At 38.2% G+C, this 24225-nt stretch overlaps 1 protein-coding gene and 1 long non-coding RNA gene across 6 annotated transcripts in view; one reads left to right on the forward strand and one right to left on the reverse strand.

The window, feature by feature from the left end:
• LOC127522844 (uncharacterized) overlaps window positions 1-24225 on the forward strand; it is a 54830-nt gene that overhangs the window by 28055 nt on the left and 2550 nt on the right. The window contains exons 4-7 of one of the 4 annotated variants that reach the window (XR_007932731.1): window positions 2199-2299; window positions 15387-16900; window positions 20566-23889; window positions 23976-24056. This is a non-coding gene — a long non-coding RNA (uncharacterized LOC127522844). Of the gene's footprint in view, window positions 1-2198; window positions 2300-15386; window positions 23890-23975; window positions 24057-24225 lie in introns of all 4 variants that reach the window. The other 3 variants (XR_007932729.1, XR_007932730.1, XR_007932728.1) reach the window with 3 other exon arrangements.
• On the reverse strand, window positions 2786-14268 carry cldn19 (claudin 19). 2 transcript variants are annotated; one of them, XM_051913167.1, is made up of 5 exons: window positions 13305-14268; window positions 8550-8714; window positions 7953-8037; window positions 7516-7662; window positions 2786-3716 (listed from the first exon to the last, which is right to left on the reverse strand). In XM_051913167.1, exons 1-5 carry the CDS (start codon window positions 13525-13527, stop codon window positions 3668-3670), a joined length of 669 nt encoding a protein of 222 aa, XP_051769127.1. In that variant the 5' UTR covers window positions 13528-14268; the 3' UTR covers window positions 2786-3667. The 2 variants fall into 2 exon arrangements, with proteins under 2 accessions (XP_051769127.1, XP_051769128.1); XM_051913168.1 differs by having other exon boundaries at window positions 2786-4157; window positions 13305-14024.

Genomic DNA, 24225 nt, shown 5'->3' on the forward strand with positions numbered 1-24225 from the left:
CTAAGATTTAAAGTGGCAGATGACAAATCTGCAGCATCCTTATAGAATAAACAATATTGTCCGCCGGTGTGGACACTAATATAGTTATCATTATAGTTATCGTTCTTGGTGTGAACGGGCCTTATCACGTCACTTCAACATATGTGAACACACGTTTGTGTGTTTTAATCAAAATAAAATGGACACATTGGACAATTTTATATTTCTTTCTCCCTGTTCACTCTTTTAGCACTATTGAAACAAAATAAAGAGTAATGGCTATGGATACTGTATTTTATCAGTTTTTTGCCGCCGCAGAGATTATTGCCTCATTAACCGACAAGTGTAGTATCTTGACAAGCTTTATCACTATTCTTCTTCATGCAAAATAAACACTCACCATTACAACTTATTGAACAACCACAATTAACTTCCACTATGAATCTTTAATTGACACCTCCGATTTGGAGTTTCCCAATCCTAATTATAACATTGCAGTAGCATTTTATGCATGCTTCATCTCATAAATTTGAAGGAAAAATCAGACTATACGTAATGCTCTGGTCGGGATGCTTTTGTCAGTTGCTACTAAACAAACGCATGACTCTAGCATGACACTATCGTAAATGAGACTGGCAAAAGCATAGACCTGTTTCATCCATCATCCAAACACCAGTCTGCAAGATTACATTAATGACTTCAAAAACCAGGCCAAGTCAGTCCAAACAAAACAGACAGTCTATCTTTTGCTCAAATTGAGCACCGCCAGGGGTCCAGACGCTCGGTCAAGCACGAGATTCATGAGGAAACGACCATCCAGGTGTAAAAAACAGGTCTGAATCATGGTGAGATACTGAGATGGGGGTGAGACGTACACACAGACATTCTCAGGTCTGATTTATCGTCTGGCTAGACTCAGTTTGAGCTAGTAATTGTTAATCTGGTTTTACATGCCCCATTTCATTGATGAAGTGAAGTCAGTGAGTTTGACTTTTTTCTTTTTGGCCTTTTATTAATATGATAATGGAGAAAGTACAGGAACTTTGAAGAAGACATGATTGGAAAATTATCCCTCTGAGGACACTATCAAAATCTAACGTTTTCAAAAAGAAACATGCATAAAAAATAGAAGTATTTTATAAGGGTTTAGAAATATAACTATGTTTCTACACCCTTCTAAGAGACCCCCCTTTTTTTTTGCAGATTAAAAAATGCGCTCAAATTTACATTTGAAGGAGGGACTTGATCTAAAGACCAAAATATCACAGAGACTCTTTCACATTCGGCTAGTAATTAACCACCTACAGTAGCAACTACCCATAACAACCTAGCAACCACATAGCAACATGCCAAAACACTCAGAACACCGAAACCATATAGCAATGGCCTGGCAACCAAAAACAGTTGCATAAACATAGCCGCCAAGTTAAGACGGTGACTTAAGAACTAGTCTGACCAACTAGCAGTTAGTTAGGGCTAATCGCTCTTCCTGTTTGGATTCAAATTACACCAATCTACCTTGTCATGTAACTGACTTAAAGAGTTATGACCAGTCTTAAAGAAACAAAATTAGATGACTAACTTGTAAGACTAGTCTAAGCATTTTATGCAACCAGCCGTGGACTAATGGTTAGAGCAGGGGTCTCCAAACTGGGTCCTGGAGGGCCACTGTCCTGCAGAGTTTAGCTCCAGCCAGCCCCATCACACCTGCTTGAAAGTGTCTTGTATGCCTAGTGAGACCTTGATTAGCTGGTTCAGGTGGGTTTAATTGGGGTTGGAGCTAAACTTTGCAGGACAGCAGCCCTCCATGACCGAGTCTGGAGATCTCTGGGTTAGAGAGTCAGACTGGTAACCCGAAGGCTGCAGTTTAGATTCTCAATACCAGCAGGAAATGAGGGAGGTGCCCTTGAGCAAAGCACCTAACCCCCAATCGCTCCCTGGGCGCCACAGCTCTGGGTGTGTGTGTGTGTGTTCACTACTCACTATTCCTAAAGTGTGTGCACTAACTGGATGGGTTAAATGCAGAGAACAATTTCCGAGTATGGGTTACCGTACTTGGCCTTCACTTTCGGCCTCAGAATCTGCAAATTGATCACAACCACCCCCCGCACAACTATTTCACTATTTATTTGAGGGCTTTTACAACAGTGAAATATACTGCAAGAATTTCTAATATGGAGTGATTAGTCACATGAATAATTACTAACAACTGTTCCCAGGAGGAAGCAATCATGGCAGCATCCAGGTCCAAAGAATCCTGTGCCATCTGAACACCTGTCATTGAGATTAATGGGAATGATGATTGAAAGCATTTCTTCAGGTATGTTAGAACTTCTTCATTTAGCTTGTTTAGTTTAGAATCATTTGCCATATTGTTGTTGAGTTATATAAAATACCTTTGGCTTTTATATTTCTTTTTTATTAATGTTTGTGAACACATATAGAAGAGTGATACGTTTTATTTATTTATTTATTTAATGTTTGCTATTTTTACAGCCCTGGTAAAAATTGCATGTGGCTTAGTCATGTGACTAAAGGTGATGATACACGGGGCAACTTTATAAACAATGTTGCTGGGCAATGTTGCCAACCACTTTCCCATTGAACATGGGCAACAAATTTTTATTTGGATGCTTTGATGCTCATTCTCAATGAGAAAGTGCCCAAGCAACATCGCTCGGTTACATCGCCTGGGAACATTCCTCAAAAATTTGCTCTGTGTATCATTACCTTACAGTAGTCATGTGACAGCTAACACAGGTGTACAAACAAACTGCACTTTCCCCAAGTGACACACATGAAAATATATCTTTGTATAGTTTATTTTATTTTAAAACAGATAAACAGAAAGCTTGATACAACATATGAGATGATACATACTTCAATATTAGGTAACATAACCGGTGGAACGTGAACTAAAATATTTCTAATGACAACCTACAAACTACGCGACCACTTTAAAGACATTATTTGTGATAAATAGTGCCTTTCAATGCAGGCTGAATACAATTCACCGAGACAAATCATAAGTGCACTAGAGAGTTTCGAAGAGATTTAATTGTATCTGAGTCGCATGTGGGTCTCTTTTAAAACTAGATCAAAAGCGACAACCCCCTCATAGTTTATGTACTATACATTTTATGAACAAAAAAGAAAAAACAATTGATTTTACCACGGGTAAAAGATCCATCTCACATACGCCAAGATAGAATAAAAACTATTAGCAAACTAAAAGACATTTGTGAGTCAAAACACAGTTATAGCTCAAAGTATATTACACTGCACATGTCGAAGATTTGCATAATTATTTAAATGCATTATAATGTACCCTGAATCAATGCTCTCCAGATGAGTGATATAGTTTTTCGGCAAGTATAACAAAGTCCAACTGTAACAAAAATTGACACATTTGTCAAACACTATGTGATATATATGCGGTGATCAAATTTCTGACATTTATTTTTATGCTACAGTACAAAGTCATGTTGTTTGGAAATGCATATCTTAGCTTAATGAACCTCTGCATTGTCTGTATTACAGGGAAACATGTCAGTTGGATTTCTAATTTTGACTAGAATAATTTCTTTACAGTTTTTAATGGAGTTCTTCGCTTTTTTACCGAAAGAGAGTGTCTTGTCTGTTGCCAAAATCTAACAGCTTGTGACCCACGAAGTCGCCCTCTCCCAAACTACAAGTACTGCTCCCCTTTCTCTGGTGGAGAACTTTTAACATTTGCTCTGCAATTTAAAAGAAAAACAAAACAAGTTTGAGTTACAAAGGAAACGGAAATCGGGTCATCCACCGTTTCAAATGTATTGCAATGAAACAGTCCATGCTTTTAGGATGTAGTCACTTACATACTGCAATAATACATATTTACAAAGGCAGTTTATGGGGTCACAAACAAAGAGGGGTTTTGGGGGGAACGCACACAACAGATATGGGGTGACAATTTTTCGAACACGTTTATTGCTCATATGTTGAAAAAAAGGCACATGAATTTTAAGTATGTAGGGTGTAGAAGGGACATTTGTCCAGTCATACAGACAAGTGTCCAAATTTGGATTCTATGTGGGAGTGAGGGACACAGATACAGAGAGTGGAGCTCGGACAGTCCTCGAATAAAGGCAGGGAGGGTTGGTCAGTCAGGGAAACTAGTCTCACTCAACAACTCATCCCTGAATTAGAGAAGAGAAGAAGACAGTCAGAGAAGAACAGCATTAGAGGAATCTGGGATAGAGACAATTCACAAGAGCCTCTCGGTTCATTGGATGTTAGTACATTATGTGGCACCACATAGACGTTTACTGTGTGTTAACATGCAAATGTTAGAAAAAATGGATGATGAAAAGTGCATAAACAGCTTGTTTGATATGCCAACAATTTGAGATCTCAGAAGGAATATTTGAAAGGATATTTGCATAAGATGAGTTTTGAATTACATGTCATTTGCATGCATGAGAGATGTCCATTGCGCAGTAAAGCATTTGTTGATTAAGGGGTGTTAACTCACACCTCATTGACTTTGGAGACAGGAGACAAAACTTTCACTGTCCACCAGTTAAAAATGATTTAATTTTTGCTTCAAATGGCCCTATTACAGAGAATTTGAATCTAAAGTGATGTGGGAACAAATTCACTGAATGGTTGTGCATGTTATTCCAGCCAGAGTCCTGGATGTGGATGGCTGAACCACTAATATATGATGTAACGGATAGAATAATATTTACATTGTCATCTGCGGTGCAGGAGCAGGTCGAGAATCAATAGGCATGGGCGGATTGCGGATTCAATAACCAAGACTATTTAGACTCAATTTGGTACACACTGATAGGCAGCTGCTTTCAAATGGTCCCATATTTGTGTTTACGCTCTGAAGACTGTCAAAGGTTTCTATTTACAATGCATTTTGCAGTGTTGAACATTATAGTCAATCGCGCTGAACTAAAGTGTTTGACATCTTCAGTGATTATATTGCTCTTTGCTTGCTTTCTGCATGTAAATACCTGCAAAGTTTCAAAGCTCATATTCTCCAACAGAAGGGATTTATTCTAATAGAGAACACTGCTCCAGACCTGCTTAAAATGCATAAATCTGTGTCAAGATATTACTTCCACAAACGTCTACACGTCTACTGCTTGATCATCTGCATTTTTAGAATCTGATATATGACATAACTGACTAAATTATTAACTGTTTGTGTTTACAATTGCTTTATAGGCCGTGGAAGCTGAAACGATTATGTTACATTTCTGACACATGCTTGAGATGTTTGGCCAATCACAATGTACTGGGTTAGCTGATCAATCAGAGCAGCTTTGTAGATACCAGAACTCAATTAGAGCATTTCAGGCAGACTGGGAATAGAGTTGCTGCAATAATATACAGTAATTAAAAAATAATGTGGTTTTTGAACATTAAAGCATTAAAAGAAAATGGACGACATGTCTCCACTTCCTTCCAATGTAGATAAATTAAGTAAGTAATCCTAGAAACGGTCATTGCCGATTACGTTACGAGTTTGTGCAGTAGTGATTCTGAGGTGGACCATCAAGGTCCAGCCCATATTCCCACTCCCGCAGACTAAATCACAGCACAGCTGTCAATCATGATGTTACATCTGATTTTTATAGCACCAAATAACTAACTAAAACTAATTTATTGGAAAAATGAACACTTGTAACATGTGTCAGCGGGATAAGAACTACCCAAAAATCCAATTACACTTCAAAAAATTTCTGTCAATTTTAGTTTGGCTCGCGTACTACTTGATTACATGGAGAGAGCGAGTATTATGACCTATACTGCAGTCAGCCACCAGGTTGCAATCGAAATGTTTTGGCTTCACTTTTCAGGACCTGTGCGGCACACTTGTGTTAACCATTTCTAGCACACCCAATAAACAAAACAATGACCTTTAAAAAAAATGGCCTCTTGACATATGGCCCTAATTGTTGGCCTGAATTTTTTTATTTATTTATTTTTTTGGAAATGTGTGCAGTCACCCTGTGCAAATTGTGATCAGCACTAATTTTGTGGGTGTGTTTGTGCCATTGTCTGATTTAACTCTTTTAGCGAATTGAATGCAAGTAAGCAGCGGTATCAATGTCATAACTCATTCTTAGTGAATTCCCCCATAACATTTTAAACTCTTTTCTGCTGGTTAGGTGTTTAAATATGCTAAAAACACCACATACTTTGGTCTAAAACCAGCGATGGACTTTCCCTCGAAAGTGCTGTGTCTAAATAGCATGTTTACAGCTTGTGCTGGAAGTTTTTGACTCAAGTCAGCCAAATCCCAGTTCCCACACTGGAGCGCTGGAACTCAAAGGTTTTAAATAATGTCCTCTTTGGTTCTAGTGGAATTCCCTGTACTTCAACAGATGGTGGAAGTTTTGTAACTCCTGGTCTCCTCAATGTGGTGTAATGTGACCATGGATGTCAGGAACACACATAGCTGGCAAACAGAGCTCCCACCATGCAGAACAGACCAGCCAATCAGAACAGCATGACACGTTTCTAATCTATAGGCTATAATCTATGTTCAGAATGAAATACTAGTCTACTACTTGCTATATACTGTATAATGCTTACTATTTTTAAAAAAGAAAATAGAATGTAAAACAGAATTGTCACATGACCTCATTGTTGCATGTTTAATTCAGTGAGTGGCATCCAGTTATCATCTTGAAAATAATAAATGGTTATTTTACATTTATAATTTAATTTTGTACAAAGAAATTTGATTGAATAATAAGTGATGAAAGAGATGTTAAAAATCCTCTCACGCTCATTGCATTGTGGGATACTGTATTCTGTGCAGTGTGCTCTCTTTTATACTGTATGTTTTGGCAAATGTAGTAGGCCATCAATGTATTCCATGCATGCGGTTCACAGTATACATTTTACATACTACAGAAATTGAAAAAGTAGTATGCTAGTCCGAACATAGCCGCTGTATCCCACATTGAATCTTTCTCCTTTGACTTTATTTGCCTTTTAGTTTGCTAATGAAATCTCTTTTATATCGGTTAGACTTTGTTCCCAGATTATATTTCCATTCACTTTACATGTACATGTAAGTTTTCCCTGAAACCTATGTAAAATTAATAATACAAAAAATGTCCAGTGTAAATGCTCTTTTTAGGGATTTCAGCTTCAAATTGGTTTGTAAAAAAAGTCTCTTTTTTGGCAAAAAATTCCTTAATTAAATCTTAAGGTATGTTGGGAATGCCATACATATCAATAAAGTACAGAATTTCCACATTCTTCATGAAAATGAAAGTAAAGTATATATACATGCTTGTACAGTATCTCTGAAAAAGTACACAAACCTCCTTGACCGTAGCCCTAGACAATGTAAGTGTTTGTCCATGTAAATGTTTAGTTTATGTGTTTTGGACCTGGATAAACGGTCAGTGCGAGTGAGAAGGTGTACTCATGGTGGGAAGAGCTCTGTCTCTTGTACCCGCTGCTCTTTACATTTACAGTTTCTCCTTTTCTGCTGTGCTTTTATTTTTTTGAATTTACACGTACTCCCTGGCTGTAGAGGGTTGAGATTGCCGGTAGAACTGCTGTCCTCTTCTGTCCTCATTAACGCAGGAGCAGCAGAGGAACGAGCCGCCCAACATCATCAAGATAGCAGCCGCCCACCCTACAAAGAGGGCGGGGCCAAACTCATACCTGAAAGACAGAGATTTCACACCTTTATTTAAAAACATAATACAACCAGGTAATTCTCATGTTATACATTATACATTGTAATATATATTATACAATTATATATGTAATATATATCATAAATTATACATATATAATAAGTATAACTTTTTTTGTATCTTTTTTTAACAACTAACCTTTTTTTTTACCAGTGTAATTTGATTGGCGTTCAGTATAATTAATGGCGATGATGTACAATTAATAAAAGGAATAGTAGATTTCATCATAATTTTAAAATCTATGAATGGTCCTACCTGGCGTTAATTGGCGTATTTGGATCGAAGAAATGGTAGGACACCTGCGTTGCGTACCAGGACACAGCCACCAGCGTACACAGACCTAGACATGATAGAAATCACAATCTTAGCACTGTCATTGAGTACATCTCTGTTTGTTTACTTTCAGGCTTTGCAGAAAGTGCTAATGTGACTAGAGTAGCCACTTCCTGTTTACTACTGCATGTCAGATGGGTCAGAAATTATACAGCGGCCAAGGACAAAAACAGACCTCAAGAATGTGGAGGCTAATGGAGGAATGTCAGTTTACTTACCAAAACTAATTTACACTGAATGATTTATGCGACTGAGGTATTTTAACCTAGATAACACAATATACTCGTTCTTAGCACAGTTACACTCATGTAGAGTGTTGTAATGACTTTATTTACATTTTCTCTCAAGGCCTAAAGTTTCTTAGTATGCTTCCTGGTGTGGTCATTTCAAACCAATCGGGTGTATATGACCATTATAAAAGGAAATTATCATGTTTTCATTAGAAAACTCAGAGTTTAACAAATTCTCACTCAACCTACATGAACAATGTAATGTGTTCAGTCTGGGTTGTAGTCTCACCTGAGAGCAGGAACAGACTCCCACCAGAGATGGCGATCTTGCTCTTGGTGGATGGGTTGTTGTCGCCCACCTTCGTGCATTTCATCCCGACCACACTCACAATGATAGCGATGAATCCCATCAGCACTGAGATCACCATCAGAGCTCGACACGTCTGAATGTGGACTGAAAAAAACATAATTACAGAGTTTAAGTGGGAACTCAAAATAAAGGAATTTTAAATTTCATTCTTCTAAGTAATTTCAAAATTACTTTCTGTTTAAGCAGAATCCCCCACTGCAAATTGTTATGCACAGCACAAAGTATTTTCTTATTCAGTATTTTTGTCTTATATTCCAGTACAAATATCTAAACATTCTTAAATTAAGATACATTTACTTGAGATGCTAAATGACCTAAGATTTTAAATCTTGTTTTAATCATCTAAATAAAATCAGTTTTTGCTAAAAAAACAAGAAAAGAAAAACTGCCAATGGGGTCAAAAAAACAAACAAACAAAAAAACTTGTTTTTCCTTTTAATTAAGTTTTTATTTTTCTTACTCCATTGGCAGATATTTTTTCTTGAATTAAGCATATACTCGCTTAATTTTGACTTAATATTTTAAGCAATTTTGCTTTGCAAGTAAATGTGTCTTGATTTAATAACGTTTAGATATTTTAATCTAAATTTAATATATAACATTTTTTAAAACAATCATTTTACAGATTCATTTATGCTTTACATTTTGACCATTTTTTCCATTGGCTGATTTTTTTCACTTGTTTTAAGCATAAGCATCATTGAATTATTTTATTTCTTATTTTTTGCCCTTTTTTTTTTTTGCATTTTATTTACATTTCAAACACCAATTATTAGGATAACACTTACATCTTAAAGAGTGAGTCTCACAATGTTCAATAATATGAAGAAAAAAAAAAAAGAGAAATTATATTTTGATTAAAGATTAAATAATGTTTCAAAAAACTTGGAGGCAAATATGATCTGGACATGTTTTGGACACATGAAATTCATGCTAAACCCCCCAGAATTACAATTTTAGCACCTTTTTCCTCTCTATTTTTGAGCACATTGTGGTGATTTCAAGCTGCTCTACTACATCAAAATTCCACAGATAACCCACATGGTGTTCGGTTCATGCATAATGCTGTAGGAGTGACATTTTTACATGCTTCACACAGAGGGGATTACTGTGACTTTTCCACAAAGGCGGATTGTTTTCAATGCCTCTGTCTCTGCTTTTGTATGATAGCTACATGCTAACATGCCAGTTCAGCTTAAATAATGACTTCAACTTCAACTCAGAATCCCACAGTAGATGCAGACCACCAACCCTTTTGAGCTGTCCACCTCAAAAGAAGAGTTCAGCTCAGCCACATGTAATGGTAATCACCTTTGTAGAACAATTTGCTTTCAAAGTGTTGCATCAAACATGAATAGAAGCCATAAAATAAGTATAACAGCGTCTCAAAGAAGTCGAGAACTGAGGAGAGATTATCACACAACTTTTGAAGTATGATTTATATGTGCGAAGAGGCCGCCTTTGAAGCAGGGTTTTAGTGCTTTATAAGAGAGGTCTTATTTTCTCGTCTTTCATCCTTATTTTGCTTCATTTCTTGATTTGCGAGGAGAGCATTTCGCGGAGTAACACTGTGATCTCAAGGTCATGTTTGAATGAGGGTAGTTAGACTCCGGGTGGAGGGGTCCTCCCACAATCCCTTGTCCAGTGCCAAGGTTGGCAGCGCCTGGCACGGACGAAAGGAAGGCAAGCGCTAGGACAGTGATGGAGAACATGCTTCAAGAGAAGCTGCATGTGAGGCTCGGCTATTGTCTATTGTTTGCGCTTGTGGGCTGCTTCACACGTCATTGAAAACATCTCTCAATGCGTTCCTCATACAAATCACTTTTTTATGACGTCATAATCATTTTTGACACCCTCGATAATGGATTTTTTTTCTAAAATGTTATTTTTACCATTAATATTTAGAACAAAAGGACTAAAAAGAGAGAAAGTCAAGTACAATGTATTATCGTAACGATATTTCAGATAAATTTAGTTTCCATTTCTTATATTTTTCTGGTTGTCTACTTACATTATACTTAATTCTTTCAGGGTGACTGTGCTTTCTTTTCAAAATCAACCTCAACTAATTGATTTAAATTAACTAACAGTGAAAGTTGAGAGTCTGTTAATGTTTTTCCTTAAAATTGTTGGCAGTAATAGAACATATTTTGCTTAAATGTGTCTATTTTTCATGGATGGATGGATGGATGGATGGGTGGGTGGGTGGGTGGGTGGATGGATGGATGAATAGTTTTCTTCTAGGAGTTCAGATTTAAACCCCAGCTCAGTTATTCCTTTTCTTGTTTTTTATTTGTTTACTTTTTTTGGTTGGGTTTATACTTTCTTGTATACTTATTGTTTAGATTGACACAACAAAACACTATCATTTTTGTCCGCATTGCATGCAGTATTTGTTTTAAAACGTTTACCATCCAGGTTTTCATAGCTTTGCCTTAACGTGGCTCAAGTGTGCTTCATATAGATGATTCTTTATCCTAAATACTGTGTTTAGTTGACAGCACATAATAACAGTTATTCAAGAAAAGACACTAGAACTGCTGCAGAAAAGGGCAAACAATGCAAGTTTGTGGGAGGCTGTCTGTACATACAGAAGTCAGAACATTGCAGTCACTATCTGACCAGATGACCTAAGGCTGGGAGGAGGGGGGGGACAGTGGAATCAGATGGTCCTGTCACCCTTTGTGGGCCGAGGGTTACAGATTCCACCATAAGCAGTACAGTACTGAGTGCAGCCTTTGTGGATGAGTGGTGGATGTCTGTGAAAGCCAAATGATATTCCACAAAACCTAACAGTAATTAAGCAGAAAGTGGCAGTGAAAGTTCTTTAGACAAATGTTCTCTGAATAAATCCATCCGATCTTATGTGCAAAGTTGATGCTTGATGAAGCGAAGTGGCCATAACACATGGGCATTAGTATTTTAGACAATATTACGCTAAGTCTGAAGTTAGCTATTAGCGATTAAACAAAGATACAGCAATTATGACTATGATTAACGGCATTATAATTAAAGTGATAAGAAAAAATGAATGGTTTTCTGTAGCATTTTCAGTTCAACAGAGAACAATTTCCTTATAAAGAACCATTTTGGGCTTCATATGGTTCTTGAAGTTACTATATTTGGAGACTAAAAAATCTCTTGATGTTGCATTATACTTGTAAATTACCGATTTTTCAGATTGACATATTGGTTTCTGAGTTCTTTAAAGCATCTATAGAAGTTCTTTGCGGAAAAAGTTCTCCAGTGACATCATGCTGTAAGAACTTTTTTGGTTCCATTTGGAACTTTGTATTTAAACTTGATCAGGCAATCAGATAAATCTGTAACAATAGAAATTTAGATATGTTTGTGTAAGACCTTATATCTTAAAAATGTAGTCATCTTAGATGTTGGCAAATGTTTGTTGGCATATAAACGGCGATAAAGATGACCTGTGTGTTGTGTGGGGATGTGCATTCTGAACATATCTTCGGTGTTTGCCTAAACACTGGCCTTTTCTTCTCAACACAACTGCCATTCATCACTTCAAGACAATACGCTGTTATTAAAGCAATGATGCAGAATATAAGACGGCAAACTGTTTTCTCTGAACCATGCCACATTAAATTAAATTTTCTGCTATTGTTACTATGAAAGCGTCTTATAACCCTTCAGAACCGCAGTGCTTTGTTACTGCCTGCAATGTTGTAATATTTGACCACAAATAACAAACAGATGTGGATGTAATGGAAAAATAATTGAATTATCCTAAACGCACAATCATCAGCAACCATTCATAATTGATTTTTAGGGACGTCTTCTTCCCGGGACCATCCCAGAAATAGACGAGAAGTGACTGATTCTGATTAGACATAACAAGTCACCACAAAATTGACAAAGACAGTGGCGCTAAATGTTGATTAATCGCGATGTAATTGCATTCCACGGCATTTCAACAGTCTGGGAGAGTCAGCGCCTCAGTGAGGTTAGTGTCACATAAGACTTTCATTATAATATGTCACAACGCACATATTTTAATTTGATCGATTAAACGAGTTGATTAAATCCATGTGCACACAGCAGCTCTCAGAGTTGATTGCGCTTTTTTGCCACCAGCCTCCTCTATCCAAAAAAATCTTGATTTAATTATTATTTCATATAAAGTTTTTTAATTTGAGTCATATATCAAACTTGAACATACTTAGCAAAACTGCACTCTTAAAAATAAAGATTCTTTATTGGCATCTATGGTCCCATGAAGAATCTTTACCATCCATGGAACCTTTTCATTCCACTTTAAAGTTTTTTAAATGTTCTTCACACAAAGAAATAGTGGTTCTTTTAAGAACTTATCACTGAAACGTTCTTTGGGGAACCCAAAATTGTTCTTCTATGGCAACACTGCACAACCCCCCCTTTGGAACCTTTATTTTTAAGAGTGTATCTAAAATAAACTTATGTTGTTCCAAACCTATTTGAATCTTTAGACTGTTTTTGTTCATACATTGAGAGACATTTTTCAAAAAATCGTCCATGTTCTGTAATCTTCTATAACTTTCCTCAGTCATACAGGTTTTTCAATGACATGAGGGTGAGTAAATGATGCTAGAACTCTGATTTTTGGGTAAACTTTGCCTTTAACCACGTGACTCATCTGTGTATTATTAACCTATAGAACTGTTTAGTACTCACCATCCAGTGAGAGCAAGGAGTCAAAGATCTTGCACTGCACCTGGCCCGTGCTCTGAGATGCACAGGACATCCACAGGCCTTCGTACAAGCCCACAGCCATGATTATGGCGTCCCCTGCGTACGAGGACTGCTTCCATTGAGGCAGCACCGTAGTGGAGATGATGCCAATCCATCCACCCAGAGCGAGAAAATAGCCCAGAAGCTGAAACCCAGAGTTGGCCATAATTGTCCTTTTTAAACTTTTGCTTTAGTGTAGAATTAGATGGAGTTCAATGAAGTTCTCCAGTCAGGAAGCCACCTGCAATTCCCTCAAGAACGTGCAAAGAAATCCACCTGGCTCAGAATGAATCAAACGAGTCGAGACGAGTAGTTAAAGTCTGTCTGATTCTTGCCAACTCTTTGGTCACTTGCAGTATCCTTTTGTAGCTCTGGTTCGCTTCAGTATCTCTCATTTGGTGGCTGCCTGTGACATCCCTTGATTCTGGCTAAAACTGAAAAGCAGGTCCCTTAAGTCTTCTTTCTGAAGGTATACCCCACTTCTGGAGGCTGTAGAAAGAGCGTTCGGGGTGCCCAGGGCTGCTGTCAGGATGTGGTTGAACGCTGCTTTACTGTCTGCATAGCTGTTCTTGTCACACACCAGTGCGTTTGGATGGTGCTCAGGGGGCAGAGCAGTGGGAATGGGGGGGAAAAAGGAAGGAGAATACTTCACAGACAGAAAAAAAAAAAAGCCTTGACGGAGTGAAGGCAATGGGGGGTGGAGTGCCAGGCCGATGATTACTCTCTGATTGGTGCTTTAGGGAAGAGAAACGCCTACTGAAACTAGTGCAGGAGGGACTAATTAAGCCCAGATGTCACTTGTGGAGTCAACCAGCAAAAAAGTGGGACGTGAGATACGCCACAAAGCCCTAATTGCATCAAATTCTCAATGTAAGCAAGTGCCTTCAAATCTTCACGTCTTGCAGAGTCAATGAAATGTAAAATGATGGTATGCGGATTAAAGTTATTGCTCCAGAGTCACTGTGTCAGTAATGTGGCATCTGTTGGGTGAAGTTGTTTTCATTTGAATGTTTTCCTGCACTGACCCTTTTGAAGCACTACAGAGGCGCATAAATCAGCGTTTAAACTGTGCTCGTTTGAAAGGAAGTGTCACCCGCACACAAAAACTCTTGCTTCTGGTGGAGATTTAGGGGTTGGTCTGTGACAGCTCGGAGGATCTCCATGGGAACCCGCTCGGTTTAATCACCGAGCGAGGGAAACACACAGCGGGTCTTGCTGCACGGAATGGAGGCGCCTTTTGGGTCTAGTCACAGAGCAGATGAACAGATTGTGAAAAACTTTCAGTGACAAAAGTAGAAACTGAAACTACATTTTTATTTATTGAAGAAAATTTAAGTGGATTTCCAATGCAGAACTCATCACTATGGGAGGGTGTAATGCCTGTTGCCATGGTGTTGCCATGGCGTTGCTAAGGTGTTTTGCACTGTAATAAAAAGCAATTATATTTTATTTTCACAGAGACGAATTACTTTGAATCTATATATATATATAAACACATTAGACCAACAGTATTGCACCAAATGTTGTTCCAACTACACTGAAATTTTTTTTGCAGAATTTACTTTAAAACAATTTTTACTCAGAAATTGAAAGTAAATTTCACAAATAATTATGTAAAGAAAGAAAGAAAGAAACGGCAGGTAACTTTAAAGTAGAAAGACTAAAATAGTGTTTTCTTGTAAAAAGTATTCCAGTATTCTTTGTTTTATTGATCATATTTTCTTCTTCTGTTGAACATGAAAATATTTTGAAGAATGTGTGTAACCAAACAGTTGACCATCCCCACTGACTTCCATAGTATGGGGGAAAAAAAAAAAAAATACTATGGAAGTCAATGGATGAACTGTTTAGTAACCAGCATTCTTTAAAATACCTTCTTTTGTGTTCAGCAGAAGAATGAAACTCATACAGGTTTGAAACAACTTGAGGGTGAGTAAATGATGGCAGAATTTTCATTTTTGGGTGAACTATCCCTTTAATGCATCATGTTGCATTGATTTCTACATATCCCAACATTTTTTACAGATTGCTGACTGGCCCAAGTCAAAAGTCCACTGCCAAGGATCAATATAAAAGCACACCTCTCCTCAACAAGTCACATGATTTGAGGTATCCTTCATGTCTGTAGCATAAATGTTGTGGGAAGAGTTACACACCAAAGTTTAATACTTGGATAACACCACTAAAAACCACTACTAGTAAAGCATATACAGGAAAGAGAAAGAACACAATACACCTCCTACATATTTGGCAGTCATAGAGCTACAGCTACAACAACAAAAACCTCGCAAAATACTCCAGACCACAAACGGCAATCAACTTTTGGACTGATTTAAATGAGATAATTAATCTGGCGTCTATAATCTTGTAGATAGTATTACACAAGGCTGTGAACAAGGACTTATGAAAAACAAGTCATTATTTCATTGACCTCGGAGAGGTGGGGCAGTTCTGTGTTTTCCAAAACGTCTCATTAGGTTTTTCTTTGAAGCATCCTCTCGAAACAGGATTAGCCCCCACGGTCCATCCCGACATGGAGTCAGGGGTCGAATACGCACTCGGGGGCCCCTGGGATTGGTGTTATTACAAGGAGAGGGGTTAATTATCTAGATAGCAATAAACCTTCTTTTTTTTTCCCAAAAAACCACAAGACTGTCCAATCCATTCCTTCTTTCTATTCATCCACAACCCATCCCTCAATACGAGTCACACACATACACAAGGATGAATTCACAATCCCTGCTCCTATCCCATGCACTGATCACCCCAGAGTTGCTGTTTACATTTGAGTGGGTTTCACTGAACTATGTAGCTCAGACAAGCCCTTTTACAAACAGCTCATCAGCCCATCTTTCTGCATGGATTAAAATACCATGTAACCATGCTTGTATGCGGCTGCACAAAACCCACAGATCCACTGCTCAGGGGGGTCAGCATAAGAGATAAATAGACAGATAGATAGAGTAAATTAACTTGAATTGCATGCTTCATCGATACTGTGAATCACTGTGAATAATGTTGTAATTCGAATTTGCATAGGCCATGGAAACAGTCTAGCTAAGTAGGCCCAACATTTACTATTTTATTTTATTATTTTATTTATTTTTTGCCCTTTTGGTCCTGATCTATTTCACAAATGGTACAGTTACTAAGAGCTACCTCTGCTCTCTATTAATTGATTGGTTATTTAAGTCATATGACTCAAACTACAGAGACCATTGACAGTGTATCTTATACAGGGGATGTGATTTAATGTGGGGGAAAACAAATCCAGATTGCCACAGTTACCATCGTTTATTCCTATGCAGGGAAAATGAAGAGTTTCCAAAAGATTTGGGTATTTTTAGAAAGAAAAACATGCCTAAAAATTATTGAGGTGTGTGTTTAAAGAATGCTTTATTTTGCAGACTTAATTACAGGGGAAATACTTCAAGGCAGTTTTTGAAGAATATTTCATTGCTTATGAAGGCAGCATTCGAATATGGTGGTTAAAACAACATGGAGTACAACACCGGCCTCTTTCAATCTTTGTCAGGCAAGTGCTATTCTCTTTCTTCTCTCCAGAGACCTTTGCGGTTTCAGATTCAGGCACAATTAATACTGTATTATACAAATATAATACAAATAGTAAAGAGTGTAAATTGAGAAAATTTCCTTCATCACCCATGTGCTAATCCCAAGGTAAAAAGCAGTATGGATACAGATGGAGGTAGAGGAGAAACTGAAGTGGATTGTAGTGGAAGTCCCCCTCCTTCACAGGCCCAAACTTCAGCGGCTTAGAAGCTCTCTGGGAAACTCTGACCATTGAAAAGGCCATCTGGTCAAGTTCACTGCTGGTTAATTAGCAATGAGACATTCAAAGTTTTTTATCACCTTTGTAGACAGCAAACTTGTTAAAAAAAAAAAAAAAAAAAAGAAAGAAAGAAAGAAAAAGAAAATGAAAGTTACTTGCAGTTCAGACAAAATAGATGGAACAATTTAGATAAGAGGTGCACATATGACAGTCTGAAAATGCTGTTTTTATGTGAATGCTAACAACATGGACTACAGGATTCATATAATCCAGCTTAAACCAGCTCATGACCAACTATAGACCAGCATAAAAACCAGCTCAAACCATCTGCCATGCTTCAAAACATACTGTACCTAACCAGCATATGCTGTTTTTTTCAACAGGGATTTGACTCCAACAATACATATGAAGAATTGTGTGTTCATTGTGTCGCATGAAGGTTGAAATGCCAAACAAAGTACAATATTATAGTCAACTGCCAAGCTAATTGCCAATATTGGGAAATTCACACTGCTACTGGTTACAATGCTAATTTGCTGGGGGAAATATGTGTCTGATTTAGCCATTACCTCTCAAAAAACTAAATCTGGACTTTGACCTGAGCAAAAATCTGTGCAAAAATAGTGTAGAGTATTCCAGCCTTAACAAATATTGAAAATAATAGAAGGGTTGTTTTCATTTTGTTCAACAGACTGTAAATCACATGACCAAATGCCTTTACAGGAAACGGCTTAATGAGGTTGATGAACTAAACAAATTAGGGTGTTATCAAATTGCAAAGTCTACTCAGGCGCTGTTATGTTCATGTGGTTAGAAGGGTGGGAATCTTGCAATGCAATCTAACTCGATAATTGAATTTAATATTGTACAAAGAGGGACACAATATGGCAGAAGTTCTATATGTGTTTGGTTGACACAATATATTATGGCATTGAGCTGTCAGTATATTTCTAGACAATAGGATAAAAGTGGTACTAAGAGTATTTCCTTTTCCAAAAGGCAAGCTGTCAAGACAGTCCGTAGTTATCTGAAGTTGTCGCTTTGATTAAAGATAGTGAGATTGGCCAAAATCAAAAGCACTCTGTGATGTTTGATGTAGATTAGGGGGAAAAAATGAGTAAATGGGATCTGGTGTACTGGAAACAATTGTCAATGAAACATTAACAGTGTTATTGAAAAGAGGAAAGAGAGTTTTGCGCATGATCAAAGAAGCCATCTCATGTGACATTGTCTCTTCTCATCATCGTTTTGAAACTCTCCCATATGTGGCTGTATGACCCCGTTCCAGATTTGCTGTTGACATACACCGAGCACAAAATCCATCCTTGCATTAGGGAAGGTGGTCAGATCCTGTCCGTTTTTCCACTCCTCTTTTTCCAGGCCCTTACAACACTAAGCTGAGCTTAAAAGTCAGCTGACATGATCAAAGATACCAAGTCATATTCCAGCTAACGAGACCAGAGTGTTCCTGATGCATGGAGGAGACCTCCCAGAGGACGGGAACCTGCGCCGTGCACTCCGACATGGGAAAGGACCGACTTTTGTGGCTCGAGCCCCATTACCATTCTCATAATTGCTTTTTCCATTGTTGTCGCCCACTCTTCCTCCTTTTGCCTTTATTGTACGCATACAGCAAAGGGAAGCCTCTTGCATTCATCCCACTGAGATAGAGGGATCTTTTCTTTCGCCCCCTTTCCAAAATGTACATTTGGAGGGTTCGTGTTGAGCGCGCTTCTGAAGACATCAGAGTGCACTCAACGGCAGCGACGTCTAGAAAGGAACGAGAACAACGGGGGTCCCTTTTATTTGGCTATGCACTTATCTTGGTCCGGATGGGCTCTTTGTTGCCCTTGGCCAATGAATTGCCTCTTCCACCTGACCGACAGAAAAACATCAGGCTGGAGAGGTGCCTATAGAAAGTTGTACTCGAGAGTTTCCACCTGGGCTGAAGAGAGCGAGAGTAGCCAACGTCAACATGCCCTTCAAGGGGGCCAAGCCCTGGGGCACAGCAGCTGAGTTGGACGAAGAGGTTTGAAAATGGGGGATTAGAAGGGGAATGTGTTGGGCTAATCCACCATTATGCCGCGGCCCTCAGGTCTTTAGTGACCTCAAAGAGTTCTGCCGCCCAGAGAAAACCAGAATACTGTCCGAGTCCAATGCCTAAAGGTGCATCACATTTAGCAACCTGTAATAAAGGTCAATAGCGTAGAGATGTGTGAAGCACTGCTCACACAGAAGTCACATTCAAACCAAACAGCTTTCTATTGGTCAGTGCGGCGAATTCGAACATGAGTAAAATTTGCATGGGGAACTTTATTGCCCTTGCATGAAACTCACGATTGTGCAGATTCTTAGGCCCTGTCCCAAATAGCACACTTCATATGAGCACACTTCACATGCACTTAAGGTGTTGTGGTCTTACAATGGCTGGTGTGCGTGTGTCCGCTAAGTCCACAAGACCATAGGGTGTCCCATTTGTCATTTTAGGTTTCAGAAGGGTGTTTGCGAGCGCCCCCCCCCCCTTGCAGCCGATATGCGCCCTCGATTCGCACTTTTGCCGAGCCCACACTAAAGCAAGCTCGACTCCAGCAGACTTCTACCCGACAGTCAAAGTGGCATTACGTCACGAAAGTGCGGACTCTGAGGAATATTGTGAGGGCTTAGGGTTCCATTTCGGACAGGGCCTTAGTGGAATGAAGGGATTTCACTCACAACATTTTGCCAAGCAACGGTCAATGTGACCATTCCTTAATGCAGTGATAGAATTTCATTACTCCTTTATTTCTGTCTCTAACACAAAACAAGTGATACTAGACCTTGCTGTGAACTGTTGTATCCATGACAGTCCAACATCATTATTTGACAGATCCTTATCCAACATGGACGGCTCACAAGAAATTGCTAATGGCATCCTTCATGGAAATTTTGAGGTATTTTTACTGAAGTGGTAAGTTTTTGCTTTTCCTAAATTTCTCTGGTTTCCAAACAAGGGCACCTACATGATTCTCATCTGACCTGCTTCATTGCACTGCACCTTGTGTTTTGAAAAGCAAAAAAGTGTTCTGTGTGAATTGCATTCATTTAGCTCACTACATTTCATTCTGTGTGAACACCCAACTTATAAATGCTAAATCTACCACAGCAAGCGCAGCTCCCACTGCTATCACAGACTTAGTAAATGGACTGCATCGTTAAATGATAGACTGTCACGTTATTAAATTCTCATCAAATCACAGGAAAAACAACCATGGCAAGGGAAAAGATTATTGCCACACATGATTACTGACATTCATATTGAAATGCTGGTGTATGATGTGCAGTGTGTGTACTTTGCGTACAGGCTGGGGAGCCACTGTTTCCAAAGGCAATTTCAATGACATTGACTTTTCTCTTCTACCTTATCACAGGTAGCTTCTTCTAATAGACCTGCATCTCCTACTGTTTGAAGTCATTCCCTCCTCCAGCCAGTAAGGATGAGCTTCATGGTTCCCCCAAGCACAATCGCACTGACTTGGAGCCTGTCCCAGCCCGGCACCAGAATGATCCAAGTCTTAGGGGAAATAAGACGACAGTTCATTGCAGCGACCACTGAAGTCATCATTCAGGCATCCATCAAAATATATCAACAATGCCACCCTCTGTCTCCATTTAGACAAGATTTGGTTAAGATTGGTTAAAAATATGAGAATACGTTTATGTGGATTTATGATTTTAGAGAATGTGAACTCTCAAGGGTTTAGACAAAAGTTTAGGGCCTTTGCAGTTGAGTATTTCAGCTATTGTTAACTACAGAAGCCCTATAGAGGCCATGCATAATTTTTTTCTGACTTGTTTTGTTATGATCTTAACTTAATTTTCTTGTGGTTACTACATAGCAAAAGTTGTGTTCTCCATCTTGACTTGAGTTGTTGACATAAGATTGTTTATTTGATCTTAAGAGACATAAGATCACAAAAGCTATTATATACTGCTGCATCATGGAGGAATTAATTTACTTTCCGATTACATGGTTTGTGAGAAATAACGGCATAGTTTTTTCTCTCAAGATTGCGAGAAAACAGCTTTATGTAAATATCACAAAAAAATTAGGTGGTGATCATGAGAAAACAAGAAACACATACTGCAAGACCTCTTTGGGTTTCCATAGTTTTGGCCAATATTATGAATTTTACAAAATTGTTGGCACTGTTTGAATAGTAACTATTGAATAGTACTATGTTATCAGTCTTTTTACAGTATATTATAATGGTTTCACTTTTTCTACAAACTCTAGACTACAACATTAGTGTGAATGCACTTCATAAAATGAAAAAACAAAAACACGCTTTGCAATATAGATTTATAATATCCAATCTATATTGAACATTCACATTCATATTCATATAGAATTTAACTGATGCCAGTAATAGCCAACAGCTTTGATTGTGGTTCATCCATTCAGATTTTCAAATTGCATCTAAAAAATACTATGGAAGTCAATAAACTGTTTGGTTACAGACATTCTTTAAAATATCTTTTGTGTTCAGCAGAAGAAAGAAATTCATACAGGTTTGGAACAAATTTAGGGTGAGTAAATGATGACAGAATTGTCAATTTTGGGTGAACTATCCCTTTAAAGCTTCCCAGTGTGTTTAGAGTCACTGCATTGTAACTGATTAATGCTATTTATAGAAATATTAGGAAAGTGATGTGATTATAATGAAAAGTTAATCCAATTCATGTCTAACTTTTGTCCTGTTGCCCTAGCTTCATGGAAACTTTGGTTCTGATCTGATTCCATGTCAGATCTTGTTAAGTCTGCTGTTTTTCTTTTCCCGGCCACCTTTTCAAGCTGTAGAGTTGGAATTAATTTCGTCAGGACGCGTCCTGCTGCGTCCGGCTAAATCCTGCCCTGGGAGAGACGTGCTGAGTCTGTCTCCAGGGAAACAACCACTAATGGATACTTTCAACCTCCTCACTTTCAGCTAACGTTTTTTCTGTGAAGAGAAAACAAGAGAAACATTGCCTATTTAGCTTCAACTGACACTTCTTTCAAAGGCCACATCATTGACTTCTCAGAATTGGTTGTGTTTCTTTCACTTTTTACTCCTCTCTTTACTGGAAGGAGCAATTGTCAGCAGATTAGCGTATTATGAGAACTGGTTTAGACATTTACTGCAATGACCTATAGCTCACCTTACTGTAAAAATGTAAGATGCCAACATTGAACTAATCATATTGACAGAGGGTTCCTGTGATTTCACTGAATCTGGGAGAAATAACTCTAAATGAATTGCGACCGCTGATATCGTTGTTTATTTGCATGTGCTGTTTGCATTTGATTCACTATATAATTATGCAAATCAGGTAACTGCAAAAACACATCACATGTGCTTAACATAATATGAGTGTTGCAGTTCCTCATGCTAGGCAAATAGCGCTGACTTTGTGTAAGGCGCAATCATTAATAAGCCTGCATATAAATTTAAATATTTAATTTAAACACTAATAATGGAGTGTTATTTCAGCTCATTTAGTGCCTGGTTAAGATTTACTGAAGGTGGTTATCGAATAGGGAAAGTTGTTAGTTGTGTCAACTAGTTTTTCTTATATATTTTTAGTTTTCATTATTTAGCTGTGGTGCTTTAATTAGCAAACTGATAGTGGGTCAAATGTGGAAAAACCCAACAGCTGGGTTGGGTTTGTCCATATTTGACCCAAAGTTTGGGTTGAAACAACCCAGCATTTTTTATGCAAGAAAATATGTCACTACCTCTTAAGACTATCGTGTTAAAAATAATACTTTTTTTTTTTTTGCTACACTTGATCCATTGAAGTTTTCCTAAAAGTTGTCCAATCGTACCAGCCTCAATATACAGGGATTCCTAAAGACCAGTTACACGACTGATCGGTCAGGCAACCCACGACTAATTAATGCTAAAAATATGTTGTTCTGCACATCCTTTTTAGTGAATAAAACACAGGTTGTTTAGTGAATTCGTCCCTCTGTGTCCCGTAAGGCTCAGGGGCGATTGCTGTTATAAACGTCTCATAATGAAGTAAAACAAAAGAGCTTGTATATGAACACAACAGAAGAAGTTTCATACCGCTTAGTACGCACCACAGATTACTTCTGAGTGAAAAGGCGTAAATCCATGTAGTACTGTATTGTATGCCAGTCACAGTGTTAAGGCTTTGCTTTTCTATTCTGTCTGAACAATAGCTAGTCACATACACCACAATCCCTGAAGCAGACAATGTGGTCTGTGTCTGCCAGGGTTTGTATGACACGGCGGGCAGCCCCACACAAAGACGGCATACAGCGAAGACACACGCCCGAGAAAAGGACTGTAAATGCACTCTGGCTGCCATCAAACATGTCAGTATGCAAACAAACTTCATGTGACTGTTTCTTCATGCAAGTCTCTACATAAGTTATGCATTTTAGTGTAAATTGACATGCGTCACAGTTTGAACTGACTGACAACATTGCTAATTGACCCCAGCTCTTATGCACACAAAGTCAATGTCCTCATGTAAAGGTCAGATGGACACGTGTGGGGTGTGTACATGACAAAAGAAAAGAGGCAAGACTACAGAAAGTGCTTCCAAAGCCATTAACATGGAACTCTGAATTATTTTGCATTTGTTTTACATCTCATCAGCTCAAACAAAAGACAATGGATGTGTGGTAACAGTAAAGGTCTGCACCAAGCATCTGAACACCCAGCAATCAAAATACTGTAAACTCTTAAGGTATGTAAAATTGAACATGATTCAAAACATGAATGTATGAAGTAGAGAGTGTGTGGTCACTGCTAATGGCTTTTTGCCAATTTCAGGGTGGCTTCCCATTGTGTCTTCAGTCGCTGCCAACAAATGGTGTTACACAAGACTACCAACAAGATCTTTATGTGCAGGGGGTAATGCATTATCTCTATATATATATTTATTTCAGTTTTAGACATGGTAGCTTGTTTATAGCTAGTCCAAACTGATTTAGTTGGTCAGTGGCAGAGCAAAAGGCCATTTTTGACCAGCAACAAACCAGCTACCATGTTGCGAAACCCATTTTGACCACCTTTATGACCT

This window comes from Ctenopharyngodon idella, chromosome 11 (assembly GCF_019924925.1).
Source record: "Ctenopharyngodon idella isolate HZGC_01 chromosome 11, HZGC01, whole genome shotgun sequence".
Taxonomy (NCBI): domain Eukaryota; kingdom Metazoa; phylum Chordata; class Actinopteri; order Cypriniformes; family Xenocyprididae; genus Ctenopharyngodon; species Ctenopharyngodon idella.

What these genes read in the sequence shown, in the direction of transcription:
- cldn19 (XM_051913167.1), bottom strand. Translation starts at nt 13,527, where the DNA reads ATGGCCAACTCTGGGTTTCAGCTTCTGGGCTATTTTCTCGCTCTGGGT. An exon ending in GAGTCTGTTCCTGCTCTCAG is followed by an intron (nt 8,038 to 8,549) that starts GTGAGACTACAA and finishes TATCATGTCTAG; the next exon opens with GTCTGTGTACGCTGGTGGCT. An exon ending in AATACGCCAATTAACGCCAG is followed by an intron (nt 7,663 to 7,952) that starts GTAGGACCATTC and finishes TCTGTCTTTCAG; the next exon opens with GTATGAGTTTGGCCCCGCCC.